The sequence below is a fragment of the Penicillium concentricum genome (genome assembly GCF_028827145.1).
Source record: "Penicillium concentricum strain IBT 3081 chromosome Unknown utg000001l_segment0_segment0, whole genome shotgun sequence".
Taxonomy (NCBI): domain Eukaryota; kingdom Fungi; phylum Ascomycota; class Eurotiomycetes; order Eurotiales; family Aspergillaceae; genus Penicillium; species Penicillium concentricum.
In genome coordinates this window covers 6,926,130-6,948,439 of record NW_026622754.1, presented here as the reverse complement: position 1 = coordinate 6,948,439, position 22,310 = coordinate 6,926,130, and the positions used below count along the sequence as shown (strand labels likewise).

At 49.1% G+C, this 22,310-nt stretch overlaps 8 protein-coding genes across 8 annotated transcripts; 3 read left to right on the top strand and 5 right to left on the bottom strand.

The window, feature by feature from the left end:
• Positions 1–1,703: 1,703 nt before the first annotated feature.
• N7517_002676 (putative MFS multidrug transporter) lies at positions 1,704–3,657 on the top strand (the record flags this gene model as incomplete). Its single annotated transcript, XM_056720406.1, has 3 exons — positions 1,704–2,401; positions 2,455–2,701; positions 2,755–3,657. 3 exons carry the CDS (start codon positions 1,704–1,706, stop codon positions 3,655–3,657), a joined length of 1,848 nt encoding a protein of 615 aa, XP_056584541.1.
• A 176-nt stretch (positions 3,658–3,833) lies between these two features.
• N7517_002675 (huntingtin-interacting protein K) lies at positions 3,834–4,317 on the bottom strand (the record flags this gene model as incomplete). Its single annotated transcript, XM_056720405.1, has 2 exons — positions 3,834–3,944; positions 4,009–4,317. 2 exons carry the CDS (start codon positions 4,315–4,317, stop codon positions 3,834–3,836), a joined length of 420 nt encoding a protein of 139 aa, XP_056584540.1.
• Positions 4,318–5,371: 1,054 nt separating this feature from the next.
• On the top strand, positions 5,372–5,791 carry N7517_002674 (uncharacterized protein; the record flags this gene model as incomplete). The annotated part of the gene is made up of 1 exon (XM_056720404.1): positions 5,372–5,791. The coding sequence occupies one exon, from the start codon at positions 5,372–5,374 to the stop codon at positions 5,789–5,791; it is 420 nt and encodes a 139-aa protein (XP_056584539.1).
• A 459-nt stretch (positions 5,792–6,250) lies between these two features.
• On the bottom strand, positions 6,251–6,853 carry N7517_002673 (uncharacterized protein; the record flags this gene model as incomplete). Its single annotated transcript, XM_056720403.1, has 1 exon — positions 6,251–6,853. One exon carries the CDS (start codon positions 6,851–6,853, stop codon positions 6,251–6,253), a length of 603 nt encoding a protein of 200 aa, XP_056584538.1.
• Positions 6,854–9,258: 2,405 nt separating this feature from the next.
• On the top strand, positions 9,259–10,899 carry N7517_002672 (3-deoxy-7-phosphoheptulonate synthase class II; the record flags this gene model as incomplete). Its single annotated transcript, XM_056720402.1, has 6 exons — positions 9,259–9,280; positions 9,336–9,445; positions 9,499–9,562; positions 9,614–9,706; positions 9,761–9,812; positions 9,864–10,899. 6 exons carry the CDS (start codon positions 9,259–9,261, stop codon positions 10,897–10,899), a joined length of 1,377 nt encoding a protein of 458 aa, XP_056584537.1.
• Positions 10,900–11,231: 332 nt separating this feature from the next.
• Positions 11,232–15,995, bottom strand: N7517_002671 (uncharacterized protein; the record flags this gene model as incomplete). The annotated part of the gene is made up of 1 exon (XM_056720401.1): positions 11,232–15,995. One exon carries the CDS (start codon positions 15,993–15,995, stop codon positions 11,232–11,234), a length of 4,764 nt encoding a protein of 1,587 aa, XP_056584536.1.
• Positions 15,996–16,887: 892 nt separating this feature from the next.
• N7517_002670 (lysophospholipase family protein) lies at positions 16,888–18,960 on the bottom strand (the record flags this gene model as incomplete). Its single annotated transcript, XM_056720400.1, has 3 exons — positions 16,888–18,091; positions 18,145–18,814; positions 18,918–18,960. 3 exons carry the CDS (start codon positions 18,958–18,960, stop codon positions 16,888–16,890), a joined length of 1,917 nt encoding a protein of 638 aa, XP_056584535.1.
• An 837-nt stretch (positions 18,961–19,797) lies between these two features.
• Positions 19,798–21,772, bottom strand: N7517_002669 (uncharacterized protein; the record flags this gene model as incomplete). The annotated part of the gene is made up of 2 exons (XM_056720399.1): positions 19,798–21,422; positions 21,484–21,772. The coding sequence occupies 2 exons, from the start codon at positions 21,770–21,772 to the stop codon at positions 19,798–19,800; spliced, it is 1,914 nt and encodes a 637-aa protein (XP_056584534.1).
• Positions 21,773–22,310: the final 538 nt, after the last annotated feature.

The window sequence follows — 22,310 nt, the reverse complement described above, 5'->3', positions numbered from 1 at the left end:
CCCGGGTTCGAACCCCGGTCGGCGCATATATTCCTTTTTTAAAAAAATTTGTCTCTCCTACAGACAGCTCTTTCTCTTTTTGCATCTCCCTTTCTTTCTCTTGTATTTTTTATATATCTTTTGAGTTTATCGCACCTTCTCTTTTCAAGTCTATTTATTGTTCTTGACTTGTATCAAACTGCAGCACGCGCTCAAACCAGCCCAGCCCCCAACCAACACCTACATACCCTGCCAACCACCCAAGCTTCCTTGATGAGGCAGGCTCGTCAACGAACACGAGAGATGCAGATCTACTGGAAGTAGGACGCCAATATGCGAGACTATGAAGCACAACCGGTCTGAAAACCAGGCGACCATCGCCTTCCGCTTGCAGAATGCTCTGGCAAACGCAACAGACCCCGTAGCCACCATGGTCCAGTTCCACAAGAACGGTAACTTGATCCCCCTGTCCGCAATGCGTGCGTCTTTGACGAGCTAGCTTGCATGGCGGTCAAAAGGCTTACGAACAGGTTGTTCCACATACTGTACCCGCCCGACTTTGACCGACTTTGACCGAGAGGGCAACATCGCGGGACCCGATGGACGCTATCCGCTCGACGCGTTCCCTTGTAGGCACACGGTTCGCCTTTGATTCCGATGTCCCGGGATGTGGTGCTTTCGCACAGCCGGTCTTTTGACGTGAACCCCCAGCAAGTGAGAGCAGGGTTGCGTGGTGATATCACCCCTGGCGAGGACAGAGTCGGGTTAGAGGACTCGACATGGGTTTTCGTAGAGAACTTCCGGCTACTTCATTATGCCAGAGTGAAGATGTCACGGGCACAAACAGTAAGTATCCATGTACGACTATATGTGATGTCAAGAGAATGCGACTGGACTGAGACACGATCCTGCCAATTGCGCAAGCGCGCGGCTAACAATATCGCCTCCGAGAATAAGGAGGACGGAGAAAATGTTGGCAGGTGTCCTCCATTACGCTGAGAATTCACTGGCGGAAACATTCTCACTGAAGGTACGTTGTATCTTGGATATCATAGGCGGCACGGTGCTCGGTCCAGTGTATTTGGCGCTGCTTAGATGGAGTTCGAAGCTGGCTTTATCACTTGAGACTGGCGTTTCAACGCATCGATGTCTGTTAATTGCGGAAATGTCGTGAAGGGCGTTGGCAACTCTCAATATGCGGCAAAGAAGTGATTTTTTGTTTCAGCCCAAGACCGCTGTGGCCTACATATACGGGGGGCAGAGAATAAGCTAGTCTAACACACCCTAAATGTATTTGTCTTATTTGCATATATATTTCGAAGTTCTCAGGTATATGCTATTCTAGTAGCAATCCTGTTGATCCTATAAGCTCCGTAGCGTGTCAGAATGTCGCAATTGTTCAGGGTATGTTAGGCTTGTTAATACTTTGTCGGTTTTATAGCTAGAAGGCGGAAAAAAAGGAAATAGTGTAAACCGTACAGACGTACATAATTTTGGCCTCGCGGTTAACTCGGCAACATCTCCATCGTATCGACCCCACGCAAATGTGGGGTGAAATGGTGTCATAACTCATTTTCCACTCCTATTTTCTCTTTCTCTCTGAGTAACAAGATTCACTGCTATACGGAGTGCGAATATAAAGCTGTGCCAAGGTAAGATCACGTACGGCAGTGTCCTCCCCGGTATTTACGCCCGTCGCGTGGCTTCCCGAGCCGGCTCCGTTGATGGGGTCTTCTCCGCAAACTCAGAATGGCCACCAGGACCGAGATGTTCATCTTGCCTCTCAGGATGCTTCTGACTTGATCGGTCCTCATGCAGAATTGTCGAGTACTGAAAGCGACACAGATCTCGAGAGCGATGACACCGCAGTTTTTGAAAGTGACTCCCAAGCGACGAGGAGATTGGAGTCCGCGCCGCTGATAACCAATCACCGACGATTGCGTTCCACAGATGAAGGTGATGATGATCATGACGGTGTGCTCGGGCCGGTCGAGGACGAAGAGAAACCAGTGACTTGGAGTTCGCTACCGAAGAAGGGCCAATTAGCGATCTTGACCTTAGCGCGACTTTCAGAGCCGTTGACGCAGACCTCTCTGCAGGCATACATGTTTTATCAGCTCAAATCGTTTGATCCATCATTACCTGACTCAAAGATCTCCGCGCAGGCGGGTATCCTTCAGGGTAGCTTTACAGCCGCGCAATTTATCACCGCTATTTGGTGGGGACGTCTTGCTGATGCTGAATGGATGGGAAGGAAGAGAGTGCTGTTGATCGGATTGATGGGCACTTGTCTGTCTTGTGTAGGCTTTGGCTTCTCTCGATCTTTTGCGACGGCCATGGTCTTTCGGACACTGGGCGGGATATTGAATAGCAATGTTGGAGTGATGCGGACGCTCATTGCAGAGATCATTTCTGAGAAGAAGTAAGTCGATATGATCACACAATACGCCAAATTGCCTTAGGCTAACCATTTAGATATCAATCCCGCGCATTTTTACTCCTACCCATGTGCTTCAATATCGGTGTAATCATAGGTCCAATCTTGGGAGGCTCTTTGGCCGATCCGATCCACAGCTTTCCACAATTCTTTGGCCCGGGATCTACCCTTGGAGGTAAAGAAGGTGTCTGGTGGATGCAGCATTGGCCCTATGCATTGCCGAATCTTTTGAGCGCAGTCTTCATATTCGCATCATTTCTTGCAATCTTCCTTGGGCTCGATGAGGTAAGATCATCACTGTCCGAATCCATACGGCCACTAACAACGAACCCGTTTAGACCCATGAAATTGCACGTTATAGAAGGGACTGGGGTCGCAAACTGGGCAAGCGGCTCACAAGAGCTTGGAATAGACGACCCCGGCACTATCATCCACTGACACGCTCCAGAGATGATGACTCCATTTACACGGACGGCAGCGTCGGTACTTGGTCCACTCCTTCAAGTCCAGCCCGCTCTCGCGTGCATCCACAGCCACATAAAAAGATAGGGTTCCGCCAGATCTGGACACGCAACGTTATCTTGACTTTAGTGGCTCACTTCCTGCTCGCTTTCCACACAAGTGCCTTCAACTCTATGACATTTGTATTCTTACCCGCACCCCGTGCGCCAGAGAACTCCCAGCAAGGTCTTTTCCATTTCGGCGGTGGACTAGGTCTTCCATCATCCCGAGTTGGACTTGCTACTGCTATCATTGGATTCATCGGCCTGCCACTGCAGATCTTCCTCTATCCACGGATACAGACAAAGCTTGGCACACTCACGTCATTCCGAACGTTCCTTCCCTTTTCGCCTATCGCATACGTGCTGATGCCCTTCCTTGTGATTCTTCCACGCATACCATGGATTGTTTGGCCTTCCTTCACGTTCGTTGTTAGCTTGCAGGTCATCTCGCGGACATTCATCCTGCCCGCTGCTATTATCCTGGTGAACAACTGTGTCACGGATCCATCTGTCCTGGGCACAGTCCATGGAGTGGCACAGAGTATCTCTAGTGGAGCTCGGACACTAGGGCCATTTTTGGGTGGCTGGGGGCTAGGGTTGGGCCTCGAGAATAATATGATTGGGGCTGTCTGGTGGGCACTGGCTGTTGAGTCATTGTTTGGTTGGGTTATGCTGTGGAGCATTTCCGAGGGCAAGGGAATCGAACGGAAGAAAGATGAGACAGAGGATGAGGAGTGATCTGATTTTATTTGACATGTTGCAAAACGTCATTTTCTAGACTCCTTAAACGTGGCAATCCAGACCTAGCATAAAGAGCGACCCTTTATATGTGGAAATGAAGTTTTATTCATATCTGTTTTGTTCAGACACAATTCATCAAATTTGGAAAAACTAGCAGTCAATAGGCTATGTGATCAAGTCCGAATAGACGGGGCAATGAATGCCTTCATTGCCTTGGTGGCATCCCCATCATGAGCCTTGAGCAACTCCGTGGCCTTGATCTTATTCAAATCCAGCTGCTCAACCTAGATTCGCATTAGTAAAGCCACAGAAAGATGGGCATCAAAGACATAGACATGGCAAACATACCAGCAGTGTAACATCAGCCGGAGCAACCTTGACTATCTTCTTTTTCACCACACCATCAGTCTTCGGTCCCTCGGCCGTTTTCTTGTTACCCACGTCTTTCCCAGCAGCTATCTCGAGCCGACTCATGGCCCTTCCCAAAGCCTCTTGGTTTGCACTAAGCGGTGCCCCAGCGGAGGTACCCTCTGTTGCGATCTCATTTGTGTTGAGGGAGGAGAGAGCGGCGGCGGCTTTGCGGTCTTCGGCGTTTGAAGGGAGGGTTTTTTCGACATTCTCTGGGTCAGCAGTTGCGGAGGGAATCAGATCAGACATATTGTCTTTGTTCAAGGGGTGTTGGATGTGAATTTAGTCTTGACTTGAGCTGTGTTTTGACAACACGACGTCATTGATAAGCCCCGAGTTTCAGATAAGTGCTGACATAATTGTTTGTTCGGAGGTCCCGAGGTCTCGACGACAAGTCAATTTTATTTCTCTATTATCAGTCCTCTCTTTTCTTTCAACGTTTTGATCCTCATATTCAAATTAATACCATATGTTTCTAGATGCTTTGGAACCATTCGCAGCTAAGACCACTTTCGGGTGACTTCACAGCTTATTATCTCCACTTTGAGGCTCCGCTTTTGAACACTCCGAAGAACCTCGGGATGCTAGTTGCTATAATCTGTCCCATAACACTACAAGAAAAAGGAAGTGCACAACAAGATCAATCCGATATACTCACAGCATGGTGGAGACCTGGCTGAATGGGTTCAAGATGAGAAGACAGCCAAGTTTTAGGCCTGGGGTATGGCTCCAGTCTAATGAATCGATCATCCTTAGGCTCCAACTTGCACCACTCTTGACAGAAGTTCAAAGCCCTATAGCGAGTACTTCTGTTAGGATACAGGCTAGAACTCCTAGACACCTAGAGCATACATGTAGTGATTAGCGTCTCCAACTCTTGCCGGCTGGGATAGATAAACACTGGGACAAAAGGCTTGAACAACTGCCTTTGTCTGCTTTTATCGCTTTGAATTTAGACCATATCAGTCTCGGTTCAGACAACTAAGCCCTTGTCATGTCCCTAATCATTTCCAAGTGCCTCCGCGTAAAAGATAATACGCACAATCGCATTCATAAATGTCATTGTCAGCTCTTGACCTATGCGATACAGTCGATTTTAATTGTCAAGCCTATAAAAAGCTTTGCTCCAACCACCACCACCACCTCGAGTTATTCTCTCCGTCTATCTCTCATCTGATCCTTTAATCGACTAACAGGTTACATCGTTATCTTCTCTTTTGACCTCCGTGGTCCTTTTTGGAGCATTGATACACCTACAGTCACATATCACACAACAAGTGCACCATGAGCCCCATCCTTCACGATGCCTCCAGCCACGGAAAACCCCTCTGCTGACAGTGTGTCGATCTGGGAACAGGCCTATCACAACGCGTGGCGTCACTTCCAAACCTGCATTGTGGAGGTACTCAACAGGCTACGCTGGCGCAACCCATCCCCCGAGAATCGCCAAACGACCATTGAAAAGCTAGGTCGACTTCCAATTAAGGTGGAAAATATCCAAAGCACAGGACAGGCCATGTTTGAGCATGATCCAGGCTCTCAGACTGTGCGAGAGAAGGCTCTTACTTACTTCGCCACCGATTTCATCCGGGACTGCCTCGAGCTCCATTTCAAGCTGAATATGTTGGCATGGAGGCTCATGAATCACCCGGGGAGTGTTAGGACAGTTTATAATCGTCTTCTCAGGCTGCTGGACTCTATCAAGGATCGGGTGCCGGACTGATAGCTGGATGGCTTGGTTTGTCGGGATCTTGGATTATGAATATCGAATGGTTCCAACGCCTAATTTGACGGGCTCCATGGTTTGATCCTTTACATTGCGTCCCTTCCTTGATTGACTTTGAAAATGCTAACATCTTATCTTTTACACAGCCCACGAACTGAACGAGCGATACGAGCGATTTACCATTTATTTCAGAATCTCAGAGGCACTTGGAATCGAACAAAGACAGTGAGAGTCATACTAGATGCATAAATTTTGGATAGTAGACAAGCAATATGATCGGTTTACATCGTGCAATACAAAGAGGGGATGTAGGCTATAATTTATCCCATCCTGTATCTGTTATGAAATCAAGTAGTTACAGATTAATGAAATAAGTATTATAAAGACGGATTTCTTTTGCACAGGGAGAGTTCATTATAAACTGCCAAGCAGGCAAATGAATTATGTAGAAAGGCTCTAGAGGGCAAGAGCCAAAGCCAAAAGACCAGCTGCACCAGCAACACCCATGGCAACGGCCCCGGTAGGAGCAGGAGCACCGCCAGTAGACTGCGAAGAAGAGGGAGAAGACGATGCAGAGCTGGAGGTCGAGTCAGAGCTGGAGCCCGAGGTAGAAGAAGCCAAAGTGGTCTCGGCGGCGTTGGAGGAGGTTTGGGTGGCAGTGATGCTGTAGCCAACGAGGCTGGAGCCAGTTTCGATAGCGCTGCTACCAGCAGACTTAGTTTGAGTGGCAGTTGCCGAGGCACCACCCATGAGGTCGGCACCGAAGTGTCCAGTGGCCCAAGACTTAACGTCGCTAGGCAACGCGTTGTACCAGGCTGGGTAGGTGCCAGCAGAAGCAGCGCTATCGATCGCGGAGAGGGAGGCCGGGTCCAGGAGGTCATTGTACCATGACTCCGGAATGGCTGTTGCCAGAACACTCATAATGGAGCTGGGAACATCCTCGAGATCGAAAGTGTCATCGCTGCCGGTAGTCTCAGTGCCTGATGTGGCAGTAGAATCCGCAGGGGCAGCCAGGGCCGTGGCGGCGAAGAAAAGAGTGGCAAGGACCTTGTACTGCATGATTAAAAGAGCGTGGGGGTATAGAGGGAGAATAAAGAAAAACAAAAGCAAAAGATTTAAATACCCTCAGAGCTAGGCGAAGAAACGGGGCAACTGGGGCTCTTCTGCCTGAAGGGCCCACGTTTTACTTCTATGGTCACGCTAGTGTCAAGTAAGCAAAAGCCAACCTCTTGGAATCGATATGGCCTCGCAGCCTGACCAATCACAGCTGGAATATCCCTTGCGCTCGGCCCGATTAGACTAAATTGTCTCTACGCTAGTCCATTCTCGACCCGAAAGTTGCCTGTTCAAATTATATAAGACAAGATTAGACACAGAGGACGCCATGGCGTATAATTCATTTCGCAGCATTTACTCCATTTTTGCCCCTTTTTATTGTTTCCGTGCTCCGTGTTTCCAAATTTAGCTGGTTTTCTATGCCAAGTCTGGGGTAGTGAGAAATCTTCACATCTGAGTTTCTATCCTACAGTGGGAAAATATACCGATAAAAATTATGTTGCCAACATTATTAGTCTATGAGATACTCCATATAACGGCCTTGGGATTATATTTATTCCCAAGGTCTTACTTCTGCCGATCTTATAGCCAATAATATACCACAAGGGTTTTAGATTCACAGCCTGGAACTGGTACGTATTCCTACCGCTAATCTCCCAATATCTGTGTTATGGCTAAGTAGGGTTAGCTCGTCGACTATCTATTAGCTGCCGTTGATGCTAGAAAAATACTTTAATCCTCGCATCATATATCTGTCACGCTTAATAACAATATTGAAAAAACTTCGAACTGAGCATATCTTAACCAAGATGTTTATCCTCTATACTACCCAGTCTTATTGCACTCAGGGTTCAAACCCCCTTTTTAGGGGGATTCTTGATGCCTGAATGCCTTATTTTAGCACCGCTCTCCACACCGCTCTATACGTCGTATTGTAATCATTCATACACGATATGAAGGGTTTGATCTCTATACAAATGGAGATATCTCCATGTTTTTGAACGGTTTGCAAGTGTCAAAAATGAAGCTTTTCATCTCATACAAATGCAGATATCTCCACTTTCTTGGACGGTTTGCAAGTCAAAAAAAGAGAGGAAATGATTACTCAGTAAAAAGGCTTCAACGCCGAGAAATGGCTGCATACGTGGATTTGTACGCAGATGAAAAGCTTCATTTTTGACACTGGTCAACGCCAGCAGAATCAGGCTACTTTGATTACTAAGGCATATACAATAATAATTCAGGTATCTTGATTTTCTGCCGTTCTAAAAAAACGTATTCAGGCACCAAATCCCGGTTTTGAACCCTGAGCGCTATCAGACTGGGTACTCTATATAATTGATCCCGCTCATATCGTCCAAAATCAAGATTTTAAGAAGATTACGGTATCTTTTATGCTCAACGTATGTTATACTCTTCCTATTGTCGAACACAGCTCTATAACTATTTCGCCTCTTTTCGAATTCGATAATCTTACATGCTGCAGATGTGATATATCACACTACCCTGCAGACTGTATGTTGTGTGTGGTGCTGTAAAAAAGGCCCGTATGGAGTACCCCGTACTTCACAGACCATTTATAAGGTTCGGGCACCAAATGAGAGATCTCTGAAACTACCAGAGACATCTCGAGACATTCAGATGATACTTTACGTACCACCTACGAGGAGCTGTTCATCATTCCCAGTCCTATCCCGCATAGTTATCGAGTCAACTGTGAGAACTTCGCTGTTGTTTGCAATAAGGCAAATTGCGTCACTCGATGCATCATATAGGCCAAATTCGAGAACAGACACTCATCCAAATTATCATAGAGTCCAGTTCCCGAATCCACAGCCTTTCAAAGTCGTTCAGATCCCAAACCAAGAGCAGAACACACCTGGGTCATGACAGCTTCTCCATCCAATATTGCACATGTCAAGGATATCACTTATTAACATTGAACATTTTTGTTTTATTTGGGCCCTGAGGAATGGAGGTCAGGAGGTTGCTGAGAGTTCAATTGGGCCAGTGGTGCATACTCAATGGGATTGCCCTTGTTTCCGGTCAAATAACACTGTTTGATTTTGAAATCCGCTGTATGGAACTCTCAGCCGCAAACCTCATGACCTGTATTCACACCGAGGGAGGTCACACAATGAGGAATGTGGGATGGAAATTATGCCCGATGGCTAAGGCATCAGAATGAGTCATCCGAGTCCCGGGGATAAGCGGCGTATCACGTCGCAATGTTTTTCTTTTGTTACATGCCCTTGATATCTGTTCACTCAGTCCTTTGTTGCCAATTCCCACTATTCCACTGCTTATTCCGACCAATTCCTCATTGAATTTTTTTGGTTACTGCTGGTCAAACGGAAGACTCTTAACTCATATCATCCCCCCACCTTTCGGGATCAATTGCCCGCACCATGGCCGAATGGAGCCCTAGTTGTAAGAGCAAAAATCTATAAAATCTCTTTGATCTAGCATCACTAACTATATCTAGCTTGGACACAAAAGCCCATCAAGCAAGATGTCATCTACGAGGATCTTCAAGGGTTGAAAGACTCACTACAGAAATTACAGAAGCTTCCTCCACTTGTGACCACACAAGAAGTATGTCTTGTCTCTAGACTGGATCCTAGCTATTATATTGACCTGTTCTACAGATCAACAATCTCAAGAAAAACCTACGAAATGTCGCTTTGGGCAAGGCATTCGTTCTACAGGGTGGTATGTTGCACAGGAAAATATCCGCGAAACATAACTAACCATTTTGTTCAGGTGACTGTGCGGAGCTTTTCGACTATTGCAGCCAAGAAATGATCGAAGCCAAGGTGAAGCTCTTGTTGCAAATGAGTTTGGTTCTCATCTGGGGTATGTCAGACCCCCACAAAAAGCAAAGAAACTGGCAACTAATCCAACCAATAGGTGCTAACAAGCCGGTCATCCGTATTGCTCGCATTGCAGGCCAGTTCGCAAAGTAAGTTCCTCACTCATTAATCCATAGACACGAAATTAACAACAGAACTAGGCCACGCTCAAGTCCAACAGAGGTCATCAATGGAGTGGAAATGCCCTCTTTCCGCGGTGACAACATCAATGGCTTCCCAGCAGACCTTAAATCCCGTCAACCAGACCCATCACGTCTAGTCTCCGCCTACTTCCACTCCGCGGCAACTCTGAATTATCTCCGTGCCTCCCTCTCCTCAGGCCTGGCAGACCTCCACTCCCCACTAGACTGGGGCCTGGGCCATGTAATCACGCCCTCGATCAAAGAGCAATACGCCAAGACCGTAGGCGCGGTAAAGGATGCCCTACGCTTCATGCACACAGTAGGAATCGATAAAGACCGCGGCTTCGAGACAGCCGACATCTACACCAGTCACGAAGGCCTCTCACTGGAATACGAGCAGAGTCTTACCCGACTCCTTCGCCACCCAGCGTACCCAGGAAGCACCACCTCCCACGAAACAGGCTACTACGCGACATCCGGCCACTTCATCTGGATCGGCGACCGGACACGTCAACTCGGCGGTGCGCATGTCGAGTTCTTCCGCGGTATCGCTAACCCCGTCGGAATCAAGATCGGACCTAGCATGGCGGCGGATGAGCTGGTGCAGCTGCTGGATGTTGTTAACCCAGATCGCGAGGTCGGTAAGGTGACTCTGATTTCCCGGTACGGCGCTTCCAAGATCGCAGATTTCCTCCCTGGTCATATTGCCGCTGTGCAGGCCTCTGGTCATATCCCCGTCTGGCAATGCGATCCTATGCATGGCAATACCCAGAGCACATCATCTGGTGTGAAGACCCGTCACTTCACAGACATCTTGTCTGAGTTGAAACAGGCGTTGGAAATCCACCGCGCTGCTGGCTCATTCCTTGGTGGTATGCATCTTGAACTTACTGGAGAGGCTGTCACTGAGTGTGTGGGTGGTGCTGCTGGACTGACAGCAGATGGGCTTGGGGAGCGTTATACGACATTCTGTGATCCACGATTGAATGAGAAGCAGGCTTTGGAGCTCGCTTTCTTGGTCGCTGGATTCTATCGTGAAGAATCTCAGGAGTAATATCATCGTTTTGGTAAACTGGATACGACGTATGTGAATGTTGAAGCGGGACAGCGAAAATATTCCGGGTATTACTATCATCGAGTTTCTGAATCAAAAGTCATGTGTTGCAAGTTTACCACAGACATAAGTAATATTTAAATCATCTGGGATTGATTTATTTTAATTGAGATTCGAACGAAAAGTAAGGCCATTAACCTCGCACAAAAACAGTCCAACCTGTCCACCTCGCCGTCGTGGGGCAAAATTAGAAAAACGCCAAAACAAAGTGTCCCCATATTTACAGTGACTGGGTATGAATTCACAAAAAACCGGCAATGCAATGAATAAAATCAAGGAACAAGAGGGCTACCGACAGCAGGCTTGTATACGAGACTCTTGCGCCTGGCAGCCTCCATACGGAAGCGGCGCTGTCTCCTGGATTCTTCGTCTTGTCCCTCGTCCAGCAGGATACTAGAAGGCTTAGCACTCGGGAACAAACCTCGGTTGCTCTGCTTTGGGGGGCAAGATTGCTGAACAAGCTTGGAGCGATTTCCAAGGAATCCTGGTGTAGCGGGTGACATGCCAATGGCATCAAGGTTGGCAAAGTTGTATCCCGGAGTAGCAGGGAATTGGTAGCTATCAGTAGAAGATTGTTGTGGGGGTGTGGACGGCATCTTCTGCTGGTGGGTCGGGGGTGTGATCTTGCGGAAACCCTCAACGGCACCGGGATTGACACCACTGCGACGACCGCCGGGAGATGGCGCGGGAGATTCGGAAATGCGCACGAGTGTTCCGTTCACATTGCTGAGTGCGCGAGGCTCCATACTCTTGCGGCGCTTGGCACCTCCACGTGGGATAATAGAGCTGTCGACCGCATACGGGGTTTCATCGAGCCATTGGTTTTCCCGTTCACAATCGAGAACCCAGCCAACTCCAACACACTTGACGAGACCCGCGGCCTTCTTGACTTTCTCCAGAGTCCGTAGGCCACCATCCTTGTACACAACATGGGTGATGCCAACTCTCAAGTCCTTGGGCTCTACACCATCAACTGGCGAGAGACTGGAATGAGGGTTCCAGGACCAGGACTTCACACACCGGGCGCCCATTTGGTGCAAAAGTTCCACAAAAATACCAGAGGCATCCTCGCCCTCGGTGGTATGAACATCCACATGCACGACGGCGCCGTGGAGAGCCTTCTGTTCAGTGCTGATGTTACGACGCGGCTTCTTGGAAGGACTGGCGGTTGCGGTAGGAGTACTGGGCGCAGCCATCACTGGTACCTTTACGCTGCTGCGTCTACCAATGATAGACCGGCGTTTGGGTGTCGGACTTCTGCTCACCCGTGGAGATTTCCGGGAGGGAGACAAAATCGGTGCACTATCATTGAGTGCCATCAAGGTTGGCTTGCGAACACGCGGAGAAGACCGAGTGGGGGATGTGCTCGAGAGGGACAGACCTCTCTTGCGGGACAGCTTAAGAGGTGATACCTCGCCTTCGGCTTTCAAAGGCACTTTTGACACTGTATGAACAGTGCGTAATTCGTCGGGTTGGACTTGAGCCTTCATTGGAGTTGACGGGAAGACCGGACCACAGTTCTCTTTGTCATCGAGTAGATCTAACTCTTGACCCTGATCTTGCGGGACTTCAGCAGCAGGATTATGCTCCGGTTCAATCTCCAAGTCAAGATCCTCGAAGATATCCGTGGTTGACCTTGGGGAGTCAATTATTCGGTGGTCTTCATATATGGAAGATGGCCGTGGAGTCCGCTCATACTCGGGGCTCATGCAAGTAGCATCGCTTTGAGGCTGAAGTGGCAATTCGGCAAACAAAGAGGGAGTTTGTGTCAAAGGGCTCTTTGGCAAATTAGGATACGACACACTATCAGAATTTGTCGGAGTTTCCGTGTTGGTGCGGTCCAAGGGGCCTACTAACGAGAAAACTCCGCGGCGACGCGGTCGGAGTGATCTAGCTTGGGAAGGGGTATCTTGTTCCCAACGGCCAAACTTTTGTGCCAATGGCGTAAAACCTAAGCTAGCCTCCGCACGGGATTGGTGCTGGTCAAGAACGCTTGGTGTGTTGAAGAGACTTGGTGCCATTAAAGCAGGACTATCAACCTGAGTGTTTGGCGCCAAGCTATTTTCTTCATGCAGGGGCGTGTCAATGATCACATTCTTGGCATTCTTGGAATCGAGGGTGGAGCCATGATCATTCTCTGAGTTGTCTGGGCGATTCAAGGACAAGGGAGTAGATTCACCGCCTGTGGACTTCGGCTGTGGTGAAGTAATCGCTTGAGTTCTTTGAAGCGGTGTTGCAATATCCTCAAGGTCGTTGCTCTCATGTGGTGAAGCAGGCTTTGGCGAGATTGTAGCAAACTCAGACCCGGCCAGGATAGACTCAGTATCTTCCACCTCGCTCTCCTGGTCCATCACTTGTTCCTCTTCCTCGGGAATATGAATGGCCTCTTCTTGCCATTCACGGTCACTGTCCAAAGGATATTCCATGTCGAGCGTTGACTGGGCTTCGTCTCCATGGATTGAGTTCAATGGTGACCTGGAGGGCAGATGAAGTTCATTCTGCTGCTCAACCATGTCTAATTCTTTCATATCCGTAGTTTGCGAGGGTTCCGGGGTCAATTCCTGGGCCTGGGATCCCGTATCAAAAGTTTGAGTCTCTTCCTCCTCAATCTCAAGCTCCAGTGCCGCCAGCTCTTCGTCAGGATAATTCGTGTCTTCCATGACTGAGTCTGCCACCTGATCTTCTTCGTCAAGCTGGTTATTCTCTCTGGAGTGTGCATCTTCCATGGCGTCAAAGCAAATTGTTTCAATCTCCTCATACTCAGATTCAGTGTCGTTGAGATCTTCACCGTCTTCTATGTCTGAGGCTTCGTCGGTTTGTTGGTCGTGAAGGTCATGAGCTGCCAGTTGGGCGTCTTCCATGGCGTCAAAGCATATTGTGTCAAGCTCCTCGTACTCAAATTCGCTCTCGTCTTGGACATCACCGCCTTCTTCTTGGTCTGAGGCTTCCTGGACTTCTTCGTCATGAATATCATGCAATGCCACATTGGCCTCTTCCATGGCGTCGAAGCAAATAGTATCGGCTTCTTCGCGGTCAAATTGGCCCTGGTCTTCGGGTTGCTTGCGAGCTCCGGGGCCTAAGTCTTCCTGAGGCTCTTGATCATAAAACTCCTCTGTTGCCATATTGGCCTCTTCCATGGTGTCGAAACAAATCGTTTCAGGCTCTTCGTACTCGAGTTGAGCCTTATCTTGAACATCTTCAGTCTGGTCTTCTTCCAGGTCAGATTCTCCCTCGGCCTCCATTTCCGCGGGGAGAGAGTCAGTGTTTCCATGATCGAATGAGTCCTGCGCTACTTCCGAGGCAGCAATATTTTTCTGTGTGGGAGAAATTGATGATGACTTTCCATCAGAAGATAGCTCAATGCCAAAAATGTCTCGAGCCACATCCTCGACCATTTCAGAATCCCTTTCAAAAGCCGTATCGTCGTATTGGCTTTCCCTTGGCGATGATTTGGGGGTGGTGGATTGTAGGAATTCAACTCCCTTGGAAGGGGTTCCATCATTTTCCGTAGGCATGCATGTGCCCACAGATGCATGAGCAGAGAATATCGAGTTTTTGAATGGAGAGGCTATTCTCTTTGCGGGACTTTGAAACAAGGGAGTTCGAGCAGGGGCTGCTGATGTAGAAGCCTTGGATGGCGATTGCGAGAGAGAAGCACCCAAATAACCACCCTTCTTAGGTGACATCTTGAGTGGAGAAGTGCGTCCGGGTGTGAAATCAGGTGCGGAGATCGCATTCACACTGTCCCGGAAGAGGGAACCCCCACGATTCGGGGTCTCTCTCATGGAGAACTGGAAGGGAGATGATGGCGCTGGCCGTCTCGCAGGACTCGACATGAACATAGAATCACTAAACTCAATTGAATTGCCAGGTGGAAGAGCGAGATGACCATTATCTGTGACTGCGTTCTGGCTGCGGTTCGGCGCAAAGTTGATTTTCCTGACTGGTGAGCTAAGCCCGATGCCGTCTGATCCGTGTTTTGGTGTCGGTAGTTTCGGTTCGCCATTCTCGTCCACGAAGCTGGACGCCTTCTTGGGAGTAAAGTTGATCCTCCGTACAGGAGAGCTCAGTCCAGTATTCTCCAAGCCATGCTTAACAGGTGAGTGAACAACAAGTTTGAGCGGATCATTATTTTTGTCCTTGATGGTGTTCAATTCATCCTCTTCTCCGTCGGAGCTTGCGTATGCTGATAGAGACTTGGCTACCTGCTTGGCCTTTTTGGGAGATAATGGTTGAGTCGCATCTTTCTTCGCTGCAGCTGGCTTCCTTCCGCGAGTACCGGTTGTCGCAGGCTTCCGAACTGCGGACGCTCCGAGGCCGGTCTTTCCAACGCTCGCTCCCTTGGTCGCTACTCGTCGACGGCCGACAGCAGGAACCTCGGGCACAGATTCCTCGGCTTCAGAATCCGAGACATCCTGGAATTTCACGGTCTTCTTCCTAGCGGGTCCACGCAGAAGATTTGAGCGCATGGTTGTCGAGTTGGTCGCAATTCTAATATGGTTCGGTTTCGTCTCATTCACTACGTCAGGTACCGCTCGCGTCCGCCTGCTCGTGGCCGCCGTTTGGATCTGAGGGGCCTTCACTGTTGTTCCCGCTCTTGGTCGTCCCCTGGCTTTGGGTGCTGCCTCAGGCTTGGCCGCAACAGCTTCTGCGGGCAGCGGAGTTTTTCTCGGTCTTCCAACGCGCTTCTTTGGCGCCTCAATTTGTTGTCCTAGTCCATCTTCGCCGGCGTTGTTTTGGGGTTTTGACTTGTCGGTGAGAGACTCCGAGGCCTTCTTTCCTCGGGCAGTCGCAGTTGTAGTCACTCTTGGTTTGGTAGCTGGGCGACCAGGAGGGCGTCCACTGGGTTTCGCTGGTTTACTTGTGATACATCCCAGCTCATCATCGGACTCAACATCGAGAGCCGGGGGCGCAGTCCGTGGTACTGGTGTTGCTTTTCGAGGGGCTTTCTTCTTCGCGTCGGCAGCAGCTGTCGATTTGGTTGAAGATCGTACCCGTTTTGTAGGGGATTGTGGGATTACCGCAGCGCGCGCCATGTTGATATTGCCGGTTGTCGTTGATCGCAGTTAGTGTTGGCACGCGACGCTCATGGCGGGTTTGGGCGGTCAAATGTGATATCGGCCCAATGTCGTTAGGTCGCAGGTTACCGAGAGTGTCGAATTAGGTGCATGGAAAAGGAAGCAAGGCAAAGCAAATAACCCACTGTGGAGGTGGCGGTCGATCCGAGGTTGCTTGTTGTGGCGTTTCCCATAGCAACACAGGCACGTGATATGATCGACGCCTCATTCGGAAAACACATCAACAAGGATCCTACATCGGATTCAAGGGCAGATTAGATACAAATCATGAGAAGGCAACAGGTTCAAAACCTATTCGTACATGCATCTAGCTTATGACATAGACTCCATAATTAAAATTTTCAAAATTGCACCATAATTTGTACGCCGTGCGATATATATATCTACTAGATATTTGTATAGTTTAGTTCTAAATAATTTCCAACCCGCTCTAAATGTTCTTTCCCTGGTGGTAAATATTGAATTGATCAATGACCCAAACCAGTTGTGAGCACTTTGCCCTTCTTATAATGTAATATAGCACAAATTCAAATTGTAGAGTATAGCATGCTTATTGAGGGACATAAGACTTCCAACGGTTTATTTGCGATTGAGAGCAGGGAGGGACAATACTGCATTGAAGTGCAAACATGTTTCTTAAATGGGAAAATATGTGCATTACTATTGAATTGGATCTCATGAGATCTGAAGAAAGTTAGGCAAATACCAGAAAAATGAAAATGACACGAGGATGGCTCAATGGCACATCACCCGTGCCTGAAAAGAAGTGTATCAAATGGCGAAAATACAAGTTTCGAATGTGAAGAGCTGCAACATGGCAGCGGAAAGAAGGAGAATTCATAATGCTCTGTTACACCAGGATGAGCATTGCCAGGCCGGCTGCGACAACCGTCGACAGCACGGTGGGCAAATTCACCGAGGCCATACTATCAGCCACCTGCAGGTAATAAGCTGGATCGTAAGATGTCGGTCTGGTGGAGTTCACAGTGCCGTTCCAGCAGTATCGGTCAAAGCATTGGTTACAGATATCTGGGAGAGTGGTACCCGTGCGCTCGAACGAGCGGCTGAGGATAGCACAGCCAACACAGGACGTCCAGTCGGCGTCCAGGGTGCTGTTGCCCATAGTGGCAACCTCGTAGCCATTGAGGATGATCTTGTCACGCTCGGAGTCGTCGGTGCTGAGTTGGAAGGTTGAGATGTTGGAATGGTAGGAGTAAGGGGCATTGGGGATGTACACGACAAGAGGCGTGGGTCCGGTCTGGTTGGCACTATCACAGCCAAAGAAAGATGGACGGGTGCTGAGGCCCAGGTTGATGAAGGTGTTCTGATCTGGAACCGCAGGGAAGGCAGTTCCATTGCCGATACCGCTGGAGTTCAGACTACGCTGGTAGGTTGTAACCAGCGATGTGCCGTTTGGCCAGAAATAATCAGTATCGGCCGAGGAGTCGACGGCGAAGATGACATCGACATGGCGCTCGGGCTGGATAAGCGGATGCAAAGGAACGTTCTGTCCATCCTCGCCACCGTCGACGACGTCCAGCATTTCTTGCGCAGCATACGGCGACGAGTGCGGGTTGTATTTGTAAAAGGGGTTGGGATCGTACGAAGCGATGTCGTTTTGATCTTTGTCTAGCCCGTGCAAGATGCTGTTGAACACATTCTTCACGAAGTCGGGGAGCGAAGTGGTGTTGATCTGGAGAAGGAACTGGTTGAAGAGTGTGGAGGAGGTTCCGATCACAAAACCAGCGTTGTCGAAACCGCTGATGCAGCTCTCGTTTTTCGGGAGCAAGCCAGCCTCGAACTTGGAGCCCAGGTACTTGAGGGGAACGAAACCAAAGATAGTAGGATCAAAGGTGCCAAACTCCCACGGGTTGAACTCATAGACGGTCGCATTGCCGCCAACGACCAGCTCACCGGGGTTACGGCCATCGGCGACAACAAACGGCATGGGGTAATCTCCATCCTGGAACGCGGGGGTGTCGGCAATGGAAGACCAGGTATAGCTGATTCCACCATTGGTAGCATTGAACATTTGATAGGAGAGTGCGCGGCCCCTGTACCCAAGTTAGCAAACAGTCACATGCATTCCGAAACAGCAATAACATACCAGATATCAGTCAGAGAAGTATCAAAGCCAGCCTTCTTCTTCGAGTCGACAGCGTCAGCAAGTTCCTTGTAATAACTGGCGGAATCCAAAAGCTGGATACCACCAGTATCAGGACCCTCGAGGATCGAGTTGCCAAACTGCCAGACGGCACCATCCTTGTGCGTCTGGAGCTTGTCGACCGTAGTGAAGTTATTGATATAGATCGAACCCAGCAACCAGCTGCCTCCACTGAGACCAGAAATATAGGTAGCAGACTGCAGCAGACCACCCAGATGCCCAGTGGCCGACGAATTGTACGTCCGGCTGTCGAAAGCCTTGACCGCACCAGCGCCGTTCATCAACGCACGCCATCCACCACCCGAGACGGCAATGCCGATATTGGGAAGACTCGACGAGTTCCCAGAGTGTTTATCGAGGTAGCCGGCGACGTCATAATCACCGACCTTCACATGTCCGAAGAAATCCTTCATCGCCGACAGGGTCTTACCGCGGCGGATTTTAAGCCATAATGTCTCGTTCGAGGACAGCTTCTCTGCGCTGCGAACTGTCGGTCGGTCCGCTGGGCAGCTGACAGATGTCGGCACGTACCCGTCGGGCGCATTGGGGAGGGCTCGTTGCACACCCGCGAATGTGATATCATCGGAATTAAACCCACCAGCAGCGATCGCGCCTGCGGGAAGATGGTGATTAGTGTGGAACACATATTTTACGCGTGTAAAGGTCCAATTATGCCAAGAATGGTCCCGTGAAAAATAAACGCGAGAAGCACTTACCGGGCAAGCCCAGGGCAATCGAGATCAGCGCAAAAGTCTTCATGACTAAATCACGATGATAGATCGTTGAAGAAGAGAAAGGAATGAATTCCTATCTTCTAGGGGGTCTTATGCACCAGGGGGGAATACTTATGCGCCGGGCCCGCCGGAAGGTTAGCCAAGCCCCCTCATTGTTCCAGAGTAGTTCTCTTGGTACGGTGAGTATGTTCGTTGGAATCACGAATCATAGCTGCCTAGTGGAGTGGATGTGATGTAAAAGATTGCCGGTGGCTCCGTCTTACATAGCAAAACATTAAATATAGACGAAATATTTTGAGGCGCAGACTTCAGCCCCAGATAGTACAACCATAGGTAAGGCTACCCAAATGGGCTGAAGGCTGATCCTGAGGTTGTCATGTGACGCACTGTGCTTAAATTGTAAATGTAATATGTATCAGTTTGATAGGCATCCGCATTTTAGAAGTCATTATTGGAGGGTTCATGAATACCTAAAAGTGGATTTCAAAATTCTCCAATTAATGATTCTGCAGGATCGGGCAAAACGGGGATAACTTAGGTTCCGAGGTGGATATGGCATAAAAAAATCAAGAGAGACCGTAATTGGATCAGATCAAAATTATACAGTACAATTTAATTACATTCCAAGGTTTCAGGTACAATGTTGTACTAGGCGTTTGTGGCGTGTAAGCCTATATGGATGTTGGTCACGGATCAAGGCACTATTACAGTGTGGAGTTCAGTATAACTACTATGACAAGAGAGAACCTGTGAAATTATCAGTTGAATTGAAATATTCGATAAGAGTGTTGGGCTTAAAAGGCGTCACCCCAATACACAGTACCAAGCCAAAGCAAGGTAAAGATTTCTTTCGCACTCCATCTCAGCCACAACCATGGCCAATCTCGGCAATCTCAAACTGTGCCTGTGTCTGGCCGTCTCGGTTCTCAGTAGCCTGCACATGACCCTCGGGCAAGTTGTTCAACTCGTCCTCCTCCTTATCCAAACTCCAGAACTGGATAATGAATATGAATCCACCGACAAAGGTCAAGATAGCGAAGACGGCGTAGTTCCAGATCAACAGAGGGTCCTTGGAAAGCGGTATCAAAGCCTCAGCAATGGCAGCGGAGATAGCGTTGGTGAACATGTTGATAGCTTGGATGAGGGAACGCATATTGCGAGGCGCCTTGGAATAGGCATACTCCATCGAGGTAATCAAGGCAAAGATCTCCGAGAAAGCTACGAGCACGTACGAACCAGTCTGAGCCCAGACAATGATAGGAGTCGGGTTAATGCTGCCGTCGTCGTTGTAGCAGTTGTTAGCTCGATACCCGCAGGGCGAAGTCTCGTAGATGTAGTACTGGATGATAGCAGCCCAGATCATGGAGAGCGATGCCAGCCAGAAACCAAGGGTAATCTTCTTGATCGCCGTGAAACGAATGCCCATCCTGCGCAATCCGGAATACAGGAACGTGTCGCAAAGCGGGACGAAGATGAGCAGCGCCAAGGGGTCAAGATTGTTCACAACGTCGTTCGGAACACCGTTCAAGGTCATCGTACCAGCCTGTGCGGTGAGGTTACTTGTCAATTGGTTGTAGGCTAGCCAGTAGATCGGGAACCAGCAAAAAACGGCACAAGCGGCAAATCCACGGCGCACTTCGTCCACCCACGCATCGTCAAAGGTCATCCACTTAGGCCGGGATTGCGGCTCGATGTTAGAGGGCTTCGCGGTGTCCCAGAGAGTTCCATCGTGAGTTCGCTTCCAGAGGATGTATGGGTTGTAGTGCCAGCGACCACGCATACAATAAAAGAATGTCTTGATGGCCTTGCAAGTTACCGAACCGGCTGGGGGAGACTGACGATAGCGGTTACGGCCCCACCACATGACGAATGGGGTAGTCAGGAACATAACCGTGGGCAGCAGGAATGCCAACCAGAAGCCGATATACTTCTCCGCATATGCCATGCCGATCTGACCCATCAATGCGCCAAGGTTGATAAACACGTAGAAATAGTGGTAGATACGGCTCTGGGTGATAGTAGGGTCGATGATAACACGCTCACCGGATTCGAGCGTACGTACCTTGAGGTTGACAATAGGTATCTGTTCGACAACCAGGGCGGATATGTTAGGTTTAAAGCCACCAGTGCCCAAACCCATGATTATCACACCCAGAACGAACACACCGAAGGAAGCGTCAGTGCTTGTGATCACTGGTGGGATGGCAGAGATAACTAGAATGATGTGACCTAGAATGGCGGCCGCAATAGACCAGGAGATAGTCTTGTATCGTCCCCAGTACTCGTCGGCGATGTAGGCACTCACGAGAGGAAGGCAGTAGCACCAGAAAGTGTTGAAGGTATTGATAGCGCTCGCAGTTTCGACACCCTGGCCCAAAGCACCCGATACACCCTGAGAGCTAGGCCCACCAGCTCCGGTCGCATGGTTTGATCCGGGAGGGCCATCCGGGGCAGGACGGGGAAGTGCATGGTTCACGAAGTTAGAGTCTATGTTGCAGTGTTAGCATCATTTCTCACGTGGTTCCACATGGGGGCGTGGTCGTCTTACAAAGGACTTGGCTTCCGTAGTAGGAGAAACGCTCGCACAGTTCGACAAAGGCGACGGTGTAGACAGCCCAGGGAATTGGGGCTGACACGCGACGCAAGGCGTTGGGGCCGTGAAGTTCATCTGTGGTTGGGTCCTCATCACCAGCACCAAGGTTGTAGGACTCGGAGACGATACTTTTCTGGGGCTTCTTCTCATCGGAAACTGGCTCACTTTGCCCAGTGGGCTTGATGGGCTCGATATCATGAATATCGAGCTCGTCCGAGCCCAGGGCTGTGGCCTTAGTCTCCATCTTGGATAAAATAGGGACCAGTGCAAGATATGGGAGGGGAAAAAATGGGAGGAACGCGAGTGAAAGAGAGGAAAAAAGATGAGAAGAGAAAAGTAAACAAGCGAGATAGAAATTCACATGTTGGGACTGAACTCGGGATGCTGATGAAAATGGGGCAACAACCTACAGATTCCCTCACTTCAATTGCCCATAGAAAAGCAATGGCTCTAATAGTAGTCATGTATTTTATTTTTATCCCCTGATGCCATTACGACAAGACAAGGCTGGCCTTGACCAGGTCGATACGGCTCAATATCAGGTGAAGTAATGAACCAAAACAGCAATTCAAGACTGTGATAGATGCAACATGTGCGGTACTATGTAACCTGCCGTGCTATGTAACCTCGCCAGGCAATAGCATAGTTCATTCCTTTTTCTCACTACAGAGAAGGGGAAATGACCACTAAACTCAGTGGCGCGAGCATTTTATACTACACAATATTCTCCTGAGGTCAAATTGGGCCCGATACAGTTCGGATATGAGATACCAGGAAGTAGT